Below are 19,888 nucleotides of genomic sequence, written 5' to 3' on the forward strand. Positions count from 1 at the left end.
TCAGAAAGGTGGGAGCTCAGCTCACTTTGGATGCCTTGGGAAGGGAACATGAACTCTCTGTGTACATATTAACAAAAATAAAATGTGTAGGTACCTATCATAGAATAAATGCATACTTTCTTAACAAAAGCCCATCAAATGAGGTAGTAAATGAAAAAGATAATTTCTCTTCTTACAGCTCTTATTCTCATAAAGCATTTTTTGATTGATAATGATGTAGAAAAAAACAATAAGGGCAAGCTCTTCTCAAAACTGTGAATGGTGTGGGAATGTGAGCGTTAAGGGGCAGCAGTATTTTCAAGGCTCCGTTGTATGCTTTTATGAGGGCAAGGAGTTTAAGTGGTTCTTGAGAAGTTCTTTGAAGTTTTTTCATAAGATATTGAGACACAGACAAAAAGAAAACAAATCAGAAGTGTACTGAGAACTAGCAGCAGAACTTAATATCCAAAATGAAAAGAATTTAAATAAAGGTGGAGATGAATTTGGTGATAAATTTATTTATTTATTTATTTATTTATTTATTTATTTAAAGAAATGCATGGTTGCTCAGCAATTTCTATGATTATGAAACAGGGTAATTATATGCCTCGGTACTAATTGGCTATTCAGTAAAGGTAGACTCGCTCACTTTACTCATCTGCAAATTATTCAACCTTCATTTAGTTTGTGCTGAGGCAGCAGTAGAGCCTGAAAAATGTTGTGTGATAAATAAATGATTGTGTTCGCTGTATATCTTGAAGCAACTTTGTCTTAAATCTTCGGAGTAAACGGTGGAATTAATATGAAGTATCAGCTCTGTAGTTAATGGTTCACAATCTCACTGTCTAACTTAGTTCCATAATTACTACTTAGAAGAAAATTTAAATGTTAACTGTTTAGAAAAAGAGCACATTTTTAAGCTAGTGGTGATCAGCATTTAATAAATTGATGTAATTATTAAAGCTTGTCTTATGTTCAACTGAGTAGGACTGTGTTTGTTTGATGTGAGTACAAAGTGACATGAAATATTCCATAGGAATGTGTCATACGATTATAATCTTGCTCTTGTAAAATGAAAATAAATCCCTGTCCTGCAATTTTTCTCTGAGTTTAATAACACCCAAATCTCTTCTAACTTAGCACAAAGGTTGATTTTTCACTTAAAAAGGGTTTTGGCAAGTTCTTATCATGGTTATGAATGATTGTTCTATAAAAATGGATAATCCTTCACTTGTTGTATTACAAGCATAAGAGCATGGCTTATTAAGACTGGATGCAGGTTTTAAAAACTTGCCTAGAAAGAAATAGATAAGGAGAGAAACATTTTTAGAAAATGGTTCCAAGGCTTCGATCATGTAATGGGATGAAGTTATGGATTATAACTCTGAAATTCTTGAGATATATCTTATTGCATTCCCCAGTGTGAGGTTAGTATGGCCTATTACAAGCTTTCCCAAGTCAGACTTTACCACCTGCTGTATATTGCATTGCTTTTTGTTTCACTATAAAATTCTACTGAGCTATACTTTGATCATTTCTTGGTATTTTTCCTCCTTCCTTTCTTTCTTCATCTTTTCTCTGACAACTTACCTAGAATGCTGTAATGCTATTGGAAAAACTGTAGTTGTTGTTGATGTGGTTTTAAAATGAATGGTATCTAATATATAACCAGGGTTTTCATAGATACATTCTGAGCCCCATTAAAAAAAAAAAAAAAAATCCACTGATACATTTCAGAGTAATCTTTTTCTTTTTCGTATCAACTTCTCAATTTTAAATAGAAATCAATAATTGAAATAATTTTGAAATCCTATGAAGAGTAATTATCTGTTTTACACAGTCACAAAGCTTTTTGTTTTGTTCAGATTTTGTGGATGTGTTATAATGTAGATGAAAGATAGCTTTTAGCTCTATGATTTTACAACAAGAGAACAAAAATGCTCAGTGCTAATGCCCAAAGTAATGACATATTTTTGCTTGAGAAGATAACCATACTTTATGTGATTCTTTAGTGGCATTTTAAAGTAAAAAAAATTTAGAGTTGTAAGTGGAAGTTCCTTCCTTAGATGCAGTTGTAATTCTTGATTAGAAGAATCAAAATTAAGATTGAGTCAGAGCAAATGGTTAGTTTAGGCAAAACAGTTTTTCCAGGTAATAAAGTTCATGGATTAACAAAGTGGGGACTTCAAATAAGCATGTTCGTAGTTAATGTATAAAAATATAAAACACTTATTTTAAATGCTATTTTTTTCCAATTAAGATAATTTTTTTAAGTTGATTGAAAAATACATTATTAAAGCAAACATGACAATTAAGTTGAAATTAATTTGTCACAGCACACTGGTTATGGCAATGGGTGACCATGAAAATTCCTGAATTTTTTATACACTGTTTGCATTTTTCTGTTGGCTTTGACTACACAGCAACAGTCATTTTTGCTTGATGTTATCAGCACATTAACTCTAGCAGTTTTTGACTGTAGTCCACCACATCGTGGAATTATTGCCGCACAATTCAATATATGCTTTAAGCACGTTCTTGGAGCATTTTGCTGGCCTGTTTCTCAGCCATCATCCTAAATACATGCCCAAAGCCACACAAGTGAGTCTGCAAGGCTTTGGTATGTGTTTGATAGCATGCTAATCGGTGCCAGGTCTGTATTTAAATGTATTGCAGAAGAGCCAAAGATGGTACATATGGAATTTGAGATATCTGGCACAATGGCTGTAGGTTTTCCAGATACTGCTGCTTTTAGGAATGAAGGCAACAGCTGTATGATATGCATTACTTTTGCTTGAAGTCTTTCATGTTTTCGGGAATGTTGCTTTTATCTCCTATAGCTGCTCTGGCCTTCCTGATCCTCCTTGTGACTTTGTCATCACTTAAAGGGTTCTGAGACACTCAAATAGAAGAATTTCCCTCCAAATGTCACTTCTCCCTCTCAGTTTTCATTATTGGCCTGACATGTTTTTCACCATAGCTGGACTAGGATCTCTGTTTTCTTTGAACTGATGCTAGGGCTTACTTACTTGGCAATGTAATCAAAATTGTCAGTAATGTGTGGAATGTGTTCTCTTGGTTAGAATCTCTCAGCCCTAAAGTAGACATTTAAGGTTGTTTTAGGTCTGTTTGTCAGCAGTATATCCTATCTACATCCTTGACATGTTCTGTACAAGCCTGGGTGCATTCTAGAGTGGAATATCTAAAGCCATGCATAAGTACCTACAGTTTTTTGATGCATATGGACCACATACATCTAGAGCAATCTGGGTGTTTAAATAACAAATGCAAGACTTATCTTTTGTCACCTTGCAGATGCCTAATGGCATGCATCACCTCCCTCCTTCCAGTACCTGGAAGTGCTCAGACACTTGAAAAGTTGGTCAGCTGGGGAAGCAGTGAAGTTATTAAGCCAATAGAGAAGTGAGACAGGAGAGCAGGGGGTGAAACTTTTGCTGGATTTTCCTGTTGCTGTTTGAGTGTTTCTAAGCATGCATCATTCCTTATGGAACAGAACATTTCTTACTCATTTTCTAGTTTAAGTCTGTTCTTGCATCTGCAAGTCTGTTAGATGCTTAGCAGTTTTTATTTGATCATGTTTCAAACCGATAGGGAAGAAGAGGGAGAGGACACAAGGTACATAATTTAGGAAGGTGAGGAATACTAATCATATTCCTCCTGATTTTTCTGAAGGAAAATTTATGACCGTTCGTGTTTCAGATGCTGCTAATGAGGCAGAGGAAAGAGTTGAAGAATGCTCTGATCAGGTATAGATTTAAGGTGTCTGAAAGATTAAACCTGAGTGGCTCAAGAAAGATGTGAGATGAAAGATGAAAGATCTGAGACACGATGGCAGTGACTCCTGATTTATTTGTGAAATAACACACAGATCTGAAACCGAGGCAGTTTACCTTTAGGTATATTGTGTTGTTTTACCTACTTTGGTCTGTAAATTACATCAGTTGAGAACTGAATTCATGAGCAGATCAACATATTTTCTTTGGAGCTAACAACATCTGCCCTTGTCTGGTAAGATGGTTGTGTTTGGCTCTATGGTACTAACTCACCACAAGTGTTGCAGCCCATGGTCTCAGTATAACTCTTCCCTATATTTAAACTGAGGTTGATGATACTGCCTGTGGACAAAGACTGTGAGGAAAAGTGTTTGCTTTCAGTATCTTGAGATTTTGAAGTGATAGGAGTAAGAAGATTTATCTTGGAGCAAAGGCCTTTTTCCTGCTTCTCTCTAGTTAATTGTACAAATAAGATGAAATTATAGTGAACAAAATTTGTGATTTAATGTTACTGATCCATCTTAAATATTTTTTGAGAACTAATGCTTATTATGGTTGTTTGTAGAATAGAAATCAATAGCAAAGGTATATTCAATGTGTACTTACTGGCACTGGAATAATGGATGTATCCCTTTCATCTGTCTCTGATGTAGATGTAGATGTTGATCAATATCAGCAGTACAAATTTTAGAGGATGTTATATTTGTCCTGTTTTTTTTTTCTTTGATTTCTATGAAGTACTAACTCCCTTGTTTTATCATCCATATTGACTTGGCAATAGCTAAGAGTATCCACTGGACAAAATACAGTTTCGAGTATTTGGCTAGGCTTATAATTTTTTATTGAATGTTATTAGTGAGTGTATAACTAATTATCTCTGATTTGTTTCATTCTTCTTCACAGAAAATTTCTCCTTGGGTAGGTTTACGCAAGATCAACATCTCCTACTGGGGATGGGATGACATGTCTCCTTTTACAAACACAACTCTGCAATGGCTTCCTGGAGAGCCAAATGACTCTGGCTTCTGTGCGTATCTAGAAAGAGCAGAAGTGGCAGGTCTGAAAGCAAATCCATGCACTGCAATGGCAGATGGTCTTGTCTGTGAAAAACCTGTCGGTAAGCAATCTTTTATACTCAGTTATTGTTACTGTAATGATTAGCAAGCTGTCTGGATTTTCACTTGGCTAAAAGGGGTTATTGCCAATTTGGATTAAGCAATTACAAATCAAAATATTACTTTTTACTTTTTGAAAAGTGTGAAGCTTTAATTGAGAAAATGAATAATATTCCTGACGCAGCAAATATTTATTTGTAAAGTTGTGTACATAGCTTAGTCTACATAACACCAAAAGTCTTGTAAGTTGGCTCTGAATTACTAGTCAGTGCCAACTGTAACAGTAGCGTTAAGAGTCTGTGATGATGTTCAACAAAACTGATGAAGCTAAAAACAACCCGTCTTTTTGAACATCACTGAAAGTTGTTGAACGTTTTAATGATCTAAACGTTTTGTTTCCCCTGTTAGGTTTGTTTGTATCTAAAAAATTCTACGACAGATAGTCACTGGTCAGTTCTCAATACTTTGAGAAAGATGAAAAGGAGTTGACTGATATCCTTCAGTAAGATGACCCCCATTACTGCCTACCCAAGGGGCTTGGAAAGCTGGGAAGCTTTCTCAGTGCATGCCCCTTCTTTAGAGTCCCCATAGATAAGCTGGTAACCAACGTTAATGCCAACAGTCACAATTGCTCAGGGATGTCATGAGTAGACTCCTGCATAGAACCCTAAATATTCTATGTAGTTAGAAGCTGGACTCTGGCACTTTCAATACCTACTCATATTGCAATTTTTTCTCTAGGGGTACTTGGCGTCCTAAAAGCTATAGATACTCAAAAGTGTATTATTAGAGCTGTTATAGGAATTACTTACTGTCTGGATTGCAACATGAAGTGCATAAAATTTCTTTGTTTAAAGGTAGTTTATTTTAATCTTGCTGTATCAGAATTTCTTACAGCTGATTCTTGTTTTTACCCTTCACTCACTAATGAGAATTATAATTCTTGTTTAATCAAAAGATGATGCTAGACCCTTACCCTTTACATATTATACTTCAAATTAATGTATTTATTCTCTGATTGTCCCATATATTTCTTCACATCTGTGCAGTGAAGCACACAAAACTCTTTAGATTTCCTTTTAACACTTATTTTTTCACCATCAATAACATTTTCAGTGGAAAGTAGATACAGTGTGTGTTGACAATACAATATATGAATTTGGTATTTTAGCTGAGACGTTGAACTTTTGTTCAAAATCACAATTTTTTGTTCTTTCTAGTTAGTCCCAACCAGAATGCAAGACCCTGTAAAAAGCCATGCTCCCTGAGAACAACATGTTCCAACTGTACGAGCAATGGTATGGAATGTATGTGGTGCAGCAGTACAAAACGATGTGTTGATTCAAATGCCTATATAATTTCCTTCCCATATGGACAGTGTCTAGAATGGCAAACTGCAACATGCTCCCGTGAGTACCTTAATGAACAGTAATCCTATTAAACATAATGTAATTTTTTCCACTCAGAAGTATACCTGTTTGAATAGAATTAAACACTTTCACTAGAATTAAAAACAAATTCACATAATGACTTTATTTAGCTACTAATGTCAGCAGGCAGTATTATGTAAGTATTTCAAATACAGGTGAAATATTTGTGTCTATCTTAAGATGAAACATATTTAATCTTTCAAAAGAGATGAAAAGTGCCTATTGCTTTCAAATAAAGAATTTTTTTTTTTTTTTTTTTTTTTCCGATGACTAGCTTTATTGTATGAGATGAGTCCATGAGTTGGAACAAAATACTGGTAAAATTGGAGACCTAATATTATAGACCTTAGGTATGACATCCAGTTACTAAATAAGGGAGGTAAACTGAAATTAGAGTGTGCAGAGTCAAAATAGTCAATTTTCCTACTGTGCAAAGATAAAACAATGATATAATAATGATGATAATAGTCTTGAGAATACTGTAACTATGGCAAAACAAATGGTCTTAGTCTTCATTAAATTCTAATTTGCAAATGCTGATTATAGACTCTTGCAAAATACTTGTCCTCTCCATAGAAGTATAAAGGTTAGGCAGATGAAAGGAGGTGCAGAAAACTTTTTCCTGATGTGATCAGACAGGGTCAAGTCTGCAAATGTACAAGATGGCTCACTTCATCCTTAAGATTTCTTATTTTGTCAAGCAGCATAGATATTCTCCAAACATCCCTTTTGGAAACACATTTCATCAGAAATCAATTCACTGCCTCTCTAGGAGAGGCAGAAACCTATTCAATGTAGCTTTCAGTGTACTATTAACTGATGCTACTTTTTTTTTTTTTAACAAGTCTGTAATGACTGTACCTTGTTAAGTTGAACACCAAGAAGTGCCATCATGTATCTGTGCCATATTTCATGTAGATGCATGAGTGATGTGTTTGGCGCTTTAGATTCTTGTCTCAGTCAAGATTGATTTGAAAAAAAATCCTCAAACATCTTCCTACAGAAGGCTGTTCTTGTTATTTTCACTAATTACTGTCCTTAATAACTTGATTAAAACATTCCCCACATGTGAAGGACTTCAGCACAGTGGGACTTGACCTTCATGTACAGGACTCGAGAAGCTGACCACTGAATATGGAAAGTAATGCAGACAAATTTTTCTTGCAATTGAAACTATCCAAGCAAAGTGGAACCTGCAGAGCCTGTATTACTGTCTTGAGACAACAGCATAAGTTGATAATATTCAAAAGTGTATTGATCCAGTGCAATGTTGACCTGTTCTGGTAAATTTTCATACTTAATAGAATTTAGTTGTTAATTCAAGTTCAGCATGGATTTGAAATAGGGCTTTGTCCACTAACCCTAGCCATCAGCCCTCATCTAGTCTAAGAATAAAGAAATAGGATTACTTAATTTCCTGTCCCATATGTGTGTGTAATAATGATACTGTAACTGGGTAAAGATTAAGTTTTTTCTGTCCTTAAAAAATTTAATTTTACAACTTATAAAATGTGGATGGTGAATTGTGGCGAAACAGAAGGTGTTAATAATAAACACAAAATATATATTTACCATAAGATTTGAATTTAGATAAAGATGTGCAATTTTGCTCTTATGTTTCATTATTGTTGTTGCTTTGTGATATAACAAACGTCTATACTATATTCTGTGATCTCTGAAGAAATACAGCCTTTAGACTAAGCATGGAAACACAGTGATAAATTTTACTGAAATGCTTGAATTTGGACCAGAAAGTAGAAATGCAAAATTATTTATTCCTGAAATGTTGTATAATCCTAGCATCTTATTTAACAAAACAAAAACCAAACAACAACAAAGCAAAGGAGAACATAAAAAGAAAACAGAAACAGACAAGCAAACAAACAAAACTTCTCTTACATTAATACTGTATTTCATCTAAAAAAGCTCAAAACTGCTCTGGACTGAGGACCTGTGGACAGTGTTTGGAACAGCCTGGCTGTGGGTGGTGCAATGATCCCAGCAACACTGGAAAAGGTCAATGTTTGGAAGGATCATCAAGAGGTCCAATGAAGCCTGTTGGCATGCATTCTACTGAAATGGTGCTTGATGCCACTCTTTGCCCCAAAGAGAAAAGCTATGAATGGTCTTTTATCCAGTGTCCAGGTAAGGTCTGCTGATTTACTGTCCAATTTTCTTTAGATTTTTTTTTTTTTTTGAGTAACATTTCTGAACAGAAATTAAGAATTTCTCTGTTTAGACACACTAAATTAATGTATTTACTTGGTGGAATACAAATAATATATTCATGGGATGGATGTTTTTCCAAAATACTCCCTAATTAATTTATTTTATGTCTATTTTGTCTGTCTAGAGCACACAAATTTGCTTGGTTTTGTACAGATTTGTGTGTAAAATATATTACTTAATCAAAATTATAATTTAATTGCAAATTATTTCTCACCAATTCCATCCTTCCCCCTTTTGAAATCCAGCTTATGAATTTACTTCAGCTTTTATGCTGTTCTAGCTAAGAAATTATTTATAAGCAACTCCTGATGGCCAGGAGCATGAGCCTCCTCCATCTCAGCTGCTCACACTGAGGTTAAGCTGGCTGGGGAAACCATTGCAGGACTGCGAGTGTCTGAGCAGTGCTTCCAGTTACCTTTTAGACCTTTAGACTAAATTGTGTAGTGCTTTTATAATATCGGAACACTGAATTTAAGCCATGTTGATTTGACTTTAAGTTCATTGGAAAAGATATCAAATGCTTTAAGACAGTGGAGGTTGAACTGATATGGCCACACAATGGGGGGAGTAGTGCAGGTAGCTGGAAGGCACACTGCAGAGCTGGACAGACTTCCAGGGGTAACCTGCAATAAATAATTTTTTAAAAGATATCTTTATTTTTTATTTATTTTTTAGAATAAATGGTGCAATTTTACTATAGTGTTATTTGTCCAGTCTGTGTTCCTACTGCTGGTAAATATGGAAGCTGGGGCTTCTTTAGAATCAAAGGCTTTGGTGCATGCAGCTGTGTTTGCTCCTCTGGGTACTTCAGTTTTTTTTTCAAAGGCATTTGTATAGATTTGATTTGAAAACAAGCAAATAACTGTGCTCTGTTTTTACTTTTAGGCTAATTGGCTTGCAATCTATTTATTTATTTATAAGTCTTTAAGTCATTCAGTATGTGAGAAATACAAACAGAACTCGTGCAAAATAGAGCTGTAATTCATAGTATTTTCTTTCTCTGAGAAGGCAGTAGAGTGTGTAGAATAGTAGACTGTGTGCAGAAAGGCACCACAAAGTTGAGTAAAAATTCAGCATTCTTTGGAAGGTGAAAAAATTATAATTTCTTAAGAGATTTAGCAAACAAAAAACACCCACTCTTATTCTCCAGTATTACAGAAATACTGGATACTTGTTTACAAGATTTTATAGCCATGGCTAGAGAAGAAGAGATTCTGAACTTTGAGGTTGAACAGTTTCTGAGCCAAGCCAGGCAGTGACTGTCATTCTAAGACAACTCCAAAAACTTTAAAGGCATGCAGTGAGAGCCACTTTTATTTCTAGCCAAAACACCAGTCAATGTGACATTTAGATTAAAAATCCAAATTACAAAAAGAGTAAACAGAATGATTTTACTGAGATAGCTGCCCTCTGCTGAGTCTACTCACTCCTTACCAGTAGGGGATTGGCAGGTTTGACATAATCTGACACTTGATAAGCTTCAGTAATTGACAGATTGCTAATCTGCTGAGTACTATGAGCTTGGAGGTGCCGCTGCAGGGAGACTGTCTTGCTTTCAGCCAAGGCCTAGCAGTGGGATTAATAGGTTCTAGCAGAATTTATGTTATGGTTTTTCTTGCAGTAATGATCAGTGTTTTCTGAGAGTTTGTGGGGCACTGGAACATGGGAGGAGTTGGTGTTAGAAGATCAGTGGTCTTCGTTGTTGTTACTTGTCGAAGAGCTTAATTAGGCTTTCAGGATCAAACGTAAAATATTTATGTAAGATTCCAGTTTCACCAAAGTCACACTGCGTAGATACTAGAGATGTCTGAAGTGGTTCTGATGCCTTAAAAAAATCTCCTCGTGTGCCAAAGCTAATGAAAGGACCAGAACTGTTAAAAATAAGATGATCGTTGTTTAATTTTTTATGTATGCCTTCTCTCACCAGAGAATACGCTAATGAGTAAGTTGATTTTCTCCACTGCAGTAACATTTCAGATACTTCACAAAATATTGCATGTAGGTACGGTATCAGCGAGTGATTTGTGGACTCTTTAACAGGTTTTTTAAGGGACTAGGCAGCATTTTAAAGCTATATAGGCTGGATTCAGTCATGCCAATTCACTTTCTAACAAGCCTTAAGCTCAAAGTCACCCCACTATCAACTATGTATAATAAAATACATATGTGCTGATGATTAGTCAGGATTAAACTCATTGGATTTACATTTTTCTGCAGTTTTGTAACAATGTAAGAATGATTTTATTCCAAAGAGCAGTATACTAATGGATTTGTAAATATTGTGTTCTAGCTTGCCAGTGTAATGGCCACAGCACCTGTATCAACAGTAATGTTTGTGATCAGTGTAAAAACTTAACAACAGGAAAACAGTGTGAAACATGCATGCCAGGATATTATGGAGATCCCACAAATGGAGGACAGTGTACTGGTAAGTTCTGTTGGCATTAAAAAAAAAGTATTGAAATGAAATTTATGTAATGTGAAATCCACTTTTCTTTAAAGATTAAATGCCGATTTGATACCAGATACACTGATCAGATAAATTAATAATTAAAATCTAGATTAATATTTTTTAAGAGCAACTTTGCATTTGGAATCATCGTTTTGCAATTGTCACTTGGTCTGCACTCTCTAAGAATGAGGTTGTATTTTAAAGATGCTCTTTCAGGCAAAGGTAGAAGGAAACTTATGTGGGGAACATCACCTTACATGATGGTAATTCAGAGAAGTATCATTTTGTTGCATTTAAGCAACCCTCTTTTGTAGTAAAGTACAAATGAAATTTGGTATCTAAAAACATGTTTAATAGCACTCATTTCTGTAAATATGTGATGCTCATGGAAAAATAATGAATTCAACAGATCAGCAAGTCTTATTCATGCATAGTTTGGACAGTCTGATATAGTAGGGACTGTATGTTACTCTAACCTTTCAATCTGTTTATTTTTATAACTTCAACATTGGAGAATTCTCCTTGAAGTGAAAGAAATCGAATGATAAATGTGTTTGTTGTGTATTGCTGTAGGACTGCTTTTCTGACTTGCATGAGAGATTTTGAAGTTGACACTAACTCCTCTCTTTATAACTAAATGGGAGTGTGGGAATACTTTTAATATTTTTAATAGTTGAGATTTAATATGATAGGCAGCCAGACACTTTTCTCCTGTAACTCTTCATCTTTGATATTGTGTTTGTTTAATTGAACCTTTATCTTGAAGTATATTTATTCATTTAAAGGGCTCACTTGTTCCTCAGCACTTTAACACCCAGCAGTCAATGCATGAAGCTGCACATCTGGTAAACTTAAGCACAATATATTAGAAATGTGTTCAAGGGGATGGAAAGATTAATGCCTGCCCCTATTGACAGTTGCACATTTTTCTGGTGCTTTATGAAGCTTTAAATAATTCTTAATAGTTCTCTTATTTCCTGAAGTTGACAAAATGTTCTTTTGCTGTCTATAATACCTTTACAGCAAAATGACTTATTACTATAGCTTTTATTCTTCAGGGATACATTAGCTATCTAACCAAATAAGCATTCCATCACCTTTAGTGAATTATGTGTCTTACAATAATGGCTAAAATCAATTTATAAGGCTAGTACAATCGTAAATTTTATAACTTGTTTTTTTCAGCCCTAAGAAGGAGTTCATATTTTTATTGGTAGATGTGATTTTAATGGGAGCTATTTAGTGTAAGGAGTACTTTAAAAATGAAGATTGTAATTATTGTGAAGCTTTGTTTTCATTTTTATTATTTACCTGTATTATATTTTGAAGTATAGAGTCCATTAAAATTTAAACTAGTTTAAATCTTTAAACCATTCTGATGAATGTAGTTATTATGAACTATTAGATATTTCTATTGCTTTTGTGATAGTGTCCAAATTGTGGGCAGGGATTTCTGCAGAAACAAATATCAGTGATTAGTATAAAACGTTCATATTACTTTTTCATGGATTTAAGAGGACTTTGGACCAGACATCTTCATACTCCTCTCCTTCTTTGTTGCTTCTAGCTGAGTTTCTGGTTGGACCTTTCCGACATTTTTCCCTAGTCTCATCTTTCCTAAAGAATACCTCAGAGCTGATGAGGTTTTTCTTTTAGGATTCTGAATGAAAACTTTTAGAAGGAATGATCTTGCAGTACTACAATATTCTTCATATATTAAATTACTATAGTTACATGGGTGTGACTTGATTATCAATTGGTGAACAATTGAAGATGGGAAAAGATGTTGTAACCAGTGTCTCTAATTGAGAGATGACGTGGTGTACAGTGGGAGAAAGCCTGAATATCTTTCTCGGTATACTCATGTATCAAAATAACTTATTTTTTCCTATTGGTCTAAAAAATGTACTTATATATGCTGTAAATTCTACTATTGTACTTACAGGTAAAATTCTGCTGCTAAAATACCATTTTAGGTACAATTTAGAGGGTATGAATATCAAAATTATGTAATAGGAAATTAATTATTAAATATTGATGGATTTTTTAATCCATCAATTAATTTTGTTTAAAAAACAAAACAGGCCTAACTTTAGATGGAAACAGAGATACTAGCTTGTTCTCTCAGTGATTTGTGCTCATGTTATGTCTTCTTCAAGGTCTGGTTCTGTTGTACTACATATTCTTGAAATGCACAACAGTTTTATATAAATTCTAGAGAAAACAGAGTAAGATTTGTACTAAAGACTGCAATGTGAAGTAACAGAAGAAAGCAGTATAAGAAATTGCTAGAAACAAATTTGTGTTGTCTTGGCAAAAAATGTTGAGCATTATTTTCAAACTTATTAATCATCTACTTGACAACATTAAAAAAATAAAAATGCTCTAACTGCTTATCATGTTGTCATTTTCTTTATGCAAGATATTTCTGAAATTATTCTTTAAATGTATGAGATGCCAGGAGAGAGTTCTATATACTAACACATGACACATACTGTGAATATATAATACATTTAATAATAAGATAACGTAAGCTCTCTGCTGTATTGCCATTTTTCATAAGGCGATAACATCCCAAACAGTGTTCAGTTTTCCCATAATTGCACTACTACTGCTGTTGCTTTTACAGGAGGAGTGAAGCTGTGAGTTCCAGCACATTGGGAACATTGTGTTTTAACTCCCACTGCTCTCTCTCTGATCAACCTTAAAAGACATGATGTTGAAAATGCTAATGAGCCTTTTGCAAAATCCTTCTACCAGACAGGCTGAATGGATAAAGTTTTTTAAATGAGCCTGTAATATTAGAGGTCTGTTGTCTTTGCTGTTGTACAGTTGGAAATTTCAACATCAAAGACAACAGCTTCCTCCTTGATATGATTTGTAATCATTCTGTTTGAAAAGATTTTTATCAGATCTTAAGACTGTTAATTAATGTAAGTGAATGTGATTCTTGTGAAAGTGCACTGGGTTGGTAGCATCTGCTAGAGCCAGGTGAAAGGTCTGGGTACCTTCCACGTTCATTTAGAGCCTGGAATGTGAAGAGAGGGCACAGCTGTTGTTCTGCTGTTCTGAAACAACTGTCTTGGAGAGAGAGAGCACCTTGTGCATTGTCCGCACTTTTATGCATTGTGTAGCTTGGCACTTTTCTCTTGTTTTTATATAAATGCTTCTATATAGCTATGATTATATGTATGTGTGTATATACATACATCTACATATACAACTCTCTGGATTTTTATCATATAAGACTTAGATTTTTAGATTGAGTTCTTAGCTTTAAGGTATCTTGAAGAGGATGAACTTGTCCCAGGCAGTAAAACATTTGTCTAGAAATAATTTCTGATTATTTTTATTTCTACTCATTAAAAGAAGTAAAATGTATTTGTTGCTTATGAATACCAAGGATGTATCTTTAGATACTTAGATCTTTAGAAGGGAAATCCATGTTGTTGAAGTTCTGCTACTCAAAGAATATGATTATTCTGTTGAGTAGCTTCTATCTGAGTGATATATTTCTTGTAGAAGAGGCTCAGAAAAGGCAGAAGTCATTACTTCTGGTGTCTATGAAAATTAAAGAAACGTTAGACTCATGGCAGGTAATTACAAATGTCCCCTTGGTTCTACTTGTGATAGATAGCTAGACTTAGACATTGCTTTTCCTCTGGCACTGTCTAACATTTTATAGTTCAGGAATAGCAACCTTTGCAACACTTAACATTTTCTTCATGATGGTCCAAGAAGCAGCTGCAATTGAAAGATCCAGTCCTTTCTGTCCTGAGAGTCAGGGGATTCAAAACTATACTTCCTTAACACAGATGAAACCATCAGGAGTCAGAGCTGGCTAACCTGTGTGCTCTTTGGGGAGTTTAGGTGTCAGACTCGGAGGAGTGAGTTTTGCTCCCAAAGCTGTAAGCCTCTCCAAGTACTGAAATCTCATTTTGTAACCTGCCCTTGAAGCTTTCTCAGCCTCTAATATCCGTCACTGGTATCACTTCCAACATCTGTTAACAGCAGTTTTCAGCAAGGAACAGCCATATTGACAGTCATTTTGATGAAAATATATAGGAATTATTATAAACTAAGATAACCAAAGAAACATAAAATATACAAACTTCACAAGACTACATTTTAAAGAAAGACAAGGAATCAGTCATTTCATACAACTTTTACTAAATTATATGCATGTAGTTGAATTAAAATTATTAAACTAGTTTAACTACTTATGTTCATGTCTTTGTTTATTTCAATTGACTTTTCCTGCTACTAAGAATGCAAGGTGATGAGGTGCTTACAGGCATGTTTTTCATTTAAGCTGTAGTCATAATTGGTTTTAATAGCACAAAAGCTGCTGATCTTAGCCATTAATTTAGTGAAGAATGACCTCTTCTTTTTGCTCATATATCATGTATTATTTAGAAGAAAAAGACAGATTCAAATTAATATAACAAAATGAATTTCTATTTGCAATGATTGTATGAAGAAGTTACAAATTTCAATTAGAACATCTTAATTCTGGCCCTCAAACAGTCATCAGTCTTTCCTTCCATTGAGTCTGTTGATCACATAAAACGGCTTCTTGTAGTCAGGCAAATTAAAATTAAACTAGAGTTAAATATTTAGTTTCATAATAAATTAGACATCTATTTTCATAATAAATAGCATATAGATTATTGTTAAGTGACTGAAAAAAATGATACATTTTTAGTGTAGGTTTTCTCCTGTGTCTAAATGAGGATGGCGTGATGTGTCCAGCTGCGTGAGTTCAGTTAGTATGAATAGGGATCCTGTAGTTTTTGATCAACTGTAATCTGGTTTGTAATTACTGCTGTTTGATGCTTTTCAACTCGTTGTGATAGCAGCAGCACATATTGTACTAGGGGTGTGTGTGTGTGTGTGTTCACAGATGTCCCTAGAACATAGCACAGGCCAAAGAGGAAAATACCACGTAGAAGTGGTGTAAGATATTTACTGTCAGGTCGTGTTACTGTTTGAACTATTTGTTCCTGTTTCATAGTGACTGCCTCTGCGCAGTGCCTGCAGATTGGGTATTTTTGCCAAGTGTTGTCCACAGAGGTCAGCACTTGCACTGTTGTAAAACTGTTGGGGCACAGGAATAAGCTCTGTCAGTATGTAGTGTTTGGATTACGAGTTTTTATTGGAACTCATGTGGAAGTGATACTTGGAGTTTAATATGATATCAGAAAAGAGGTGAGTAGATGAACCCTGTAGTAGGCAGCTTTAATCTTGGTCTTCTACAGTGGAGTCAGGAAACTCAAGTCCTTTGTAAAGTAGGACTGAAAATAAGGACAAAATACTTCCAACTATTATTTGCAGTAAAAATTAACAAATACTGAACACAGCATCTTTTTAGCTACAGTAACAACATCAAAAGCATTTTCTTCTGTACTTTCCTGCAGTAGAATTAGGAATGAACATGGCTTGATGGAAGTTTTGATGCATTTAGAAAATGACATGGCAACTTGGAATACCGAATTTTTATTCAATTTTTCTGTTCAGCCATTTTGCTGTCTGGCATATAGAGAAATGTATTTATGGAATACACTGATACTTTAAAGATCTTATTTTTTGGTGTCATGTTGCTCAAATTGTGGAGGAAAAATATTCCTCAAGCCTTCTCAAAGTGACTAGATCTGTACAGTAAAAAATTGCTAACATCTTTGAGTATAGACACTCTGCAGTCATTCACTTAATCAGCAGATATTCTGTTGACTGGTGGCTTAATATACCCTTCCCAAGACTCTATGTGAATCAAGTCATTTTGCATAAAAGTGAATAAATTTTGCAAATTAGTGAAAAAAATCTACAGTGTGATTCATACTGTAGTAAGTCAGATTGTTTTCAGTGCTAGAAAATAGAACTAAGTTTTAAGAAATATCCAGTTCCACTTTTTATCATGTATCTTTGTTTCAGTATCTTTCAGTTGCTTTTTCTTTCTTTTTTTTTTTTTTTTTTAGGAGTATAGAATGGAGATAGTTATGCCAATTACTTATTATTATTATTATTTTTTTTACAATATGCTATTATAGAATAAACACACTTATTATTAACTAAAACACTGGAATTTGTTTTTAGTAGTAGGTAGAAGGCTTCCTGCCTGTGAAAGACAACATGAGATTGTTAAACAATAAGATATTCAGGAGAAACTTTTGATATTACTTTTTTTGTAGAGAGTTTGTTAGAATAAGCACTTTTTAAGACCTTTCCACCAAATGTGATTTGAAAATTTATTTTCTTCCTGTAGAATCTTGTGAATCTTGTTTATTGAACATTATTCAAGATAATCTGAATACAGAGTGAACAAAATGCCCATACTTGGGTTTAGCTATGAATTTAAATTGAATTAAATCCAATCAAAATGTATTCTAAATAAGCAGAAGAAAGGCAGAATATCATAAGAAAAAGTTAGTTGAGGAATGATGAAAAACATCTCTGTAAAAAATTCCTGTTTCAATTTTCTTTGGCTTTGAAGCAAATTATGCTAAGCAAGCTTTTTCAATATACTGTTAATCACAGCGTATATATAATTTTCTTTTTGTTTGTTGTATATTAGACCTGTATTATAAAGTATGATTTTCAACAAAGTTAATGGCAAATTAAAAGCAAATATTTGGGTAGAAGTTGGAACCTTTTTGTAGATGCATTTGTATTCTGTAACTAAACTCAAAATAAACCTTGCCAAAAAAACCTCAACAATCAAAACCCGCAAGTGATGCAAAAGCAACCAGTCAACTCCTCCCAGAAGAGGGCTATTGTTCAGTCAATCTCCAGTAATGATCAGCTCCCAGTGCCCGTCTCCTGACCTACCCAAGTTTTTATTGCTGAGCTTTTAAAACACTGAGGAATATGGAGCGGCAGAGATGAAGCATCGTGAACTCCCATTTCCCGTCAGTCTTGGGGCAGAAGGCAAGAATTTTTCGTTTCATCATTCTCTACCTACTCTGCTATTGATGGACAATAAATTAAAGTATTCTTCCCCAAGTCAAGTAGGGTTTTCCTGTGATGAGATTTTCATCTTACAACCCCTTTCTCCCTGAGGAGGAGAAGTGAGAGATCAGCTTCGTGGGGAGATGGTGACCAGTTGAAGGTAACTCATCACAGCTGAATATTTCATCATGTTAAACTAAGCTTTTTGGAGGCCTGTGATGCAATAATATCTTAAATAGTAGTAAAAAGTGTAGTAGTAACTTGTGCTTTCTTTATCTGTTTAACTAGCAGACTTTTGTTCCTACTGACTATTTGAGCATGTGAACTAATAATTCAAGAGTTAATGATGACTTATTAGTTTTATACGTATTCTCCTGCATGTCATTGCATAACCTAGTTTCTGGCAGTGATGAATGAGTTCCTTTACATTCTTATATTTTCATATTTTAGTTTTACATTGTATTAATTTATTTTTATATTTATGCCTGTTATTTAAAATCAGATCAGAGATTACACATCAATCAGAGGTATGACAGTCAATCCGACTATAACAAGAAAACACGGAGTTACTGGCTTGAATCCCTACACTTGAGTATGCTGCTAGTATATGAAGAGGCAAGAAGTTGTCATGCTTAGAGATGGTCATTCCAGTCCATAAGGCTCTTGAAAATGTCCTATAGGCTGTTGAAATAATAGATTCTTTTAAGGCTATCAAATCATTTATCATTTTGCAACTGGTAGAATGAAGATTTCAAAAAACTGAAACTCCTGTAATGGCATTTCTGTTTGATTGCAGTTAATCTGCCTTCATTTCCTAAGTGGTAAATGCAATACCTTACAATGGCAGACAAAATTAGTTATTTAAGAGGAAAAAAAATGCATTAAAATGCATTAAAAATCAGCAGTATTTTGTACCTTTTAATGGCTAATACAGAAATGATTAGCTGACTTCTTGACATTTTGTTCCATTTTTTGTCTGCTAAATTGTGTAACACATTTCCCTTCTTTGGGCTTTTATCCTCAGTGACCAAATACACACAAATAGTTGCAATCACCAGTTGTTGATTTTAGTTGTTTTTCTCCTTGGATTGGAATAATTTTTTTACATTTAAAGCCACTATGAATAGTTACTGAGTGGTTTAAATTGTTTTGCTTTTCATGCTGCCTTATAATAATCTTTGATTTTCTTCTGTTATAATTTAGGAAGTTATATACTCTCTTCAGAGAGGGAATCAGAGTAGACTTTTGGCCAAAAATTTCCTTTGATCAAATTTTCAAAATCATTAATATAGAGGCAGCTATTTTTTTGTAAGATTTTTTTTTTTTTTTTTTGGTTAAACTTATGAAGCCTCTATATCTGAAAAAGTCTTCTTAACCACATCTCATAGAGGGCAGAAAACAATGAAAGCATCCAAAATTATCAATTTTTTTCATTCCTTAATAAACAAAAAAAAAACCTAACAAACAAAACCATAAGAAAACAAAAAATCCTTGGGTTTTTGTTTTTACTAAACCTTGTCTTCAATCTACCAAATCTGAAAATACTCATTTTTCAGCAACTCTAATTTTAGCTTATGTATTCATGTGAAAAGTCTCTTAACAATCAAGTAAAAGAAGAGGAATTCAAGAAATAATATTTTTTAATCTTGTAGGCATGTGAAAGAAGCATCAAAATATTTGCATGTTTGAAGAACCAATGCTGCACATCTGATGCAGAATTCTATTTTTGACCTGAACTAACAAAACTCACTATTGAGCCCACTGTAAAATTGAATTTGAAGGCTATTTATAATAATGTATTATAATGTATTATACTAAAAAGAATTAATGGTAAGAATTAAAGGGAAAGCCATACATAGGATGTTATTTTTTTCTCCAAATAAAGTACTTTAATTTTTCCATGTGGAGTATTTCAGTTTATGCTTAAAGTGAGTTCATATTCTT

General features: G+C 34.0%; 1 protein-coding gene across 7 annotated transcripts in view; it reads left to right on the plus strand.

Moving 5' to 3' along the window:
* Positions 1–19,888, plus strand: part of ATRNL1 (attractin like 1) — a 435,859-nt gene that overhangs the window by 108,522 nt on the left and 307,449 nt on the right. For all 7 annotated transcript variants that reach the window (XR_014884915.1, XR_014884914.1, XM_085230235.1 and 4 more), the window contains exons 16-19: positions 4,677–4,890; positions 6,109–6,297; positions 8,245–8,463; positions 10,838–10,975. Coding sequence is in view for 5 of the 7 variants with exons in the window: in XM_085230235.1 (XP_085086361.1) it covers positions 4,677–4,890; positions 6,109–6,297; positions 8,245–8,463; positions 10,838–10,975 (760 nt within the window). In the remaining 2 variants the exon portion in view is untranslated. The remainder of the gene's footprint in view (positions 1–4,676; positions 4,891–6,108; positions 6,298–8,244; positions 8,464–10,837; positions 10,976–19,888) is intronic.

The sequence above is a fragment of the Meleagris gallopavo genome, chromosome 8 (assembly GCF_905368555.1).
Source record: "Meleagris gallopavo chromosome 8, MGAL_WU_HG_1.1, whole genome shotgun sequence".
Taxonomy (NCBI): domain Eukaryota; kingdom Metazoa; phylum Chordata; class Aves; order Galliformes; family Phasianidae; genus Meleagris; species Meleagris gallopavo.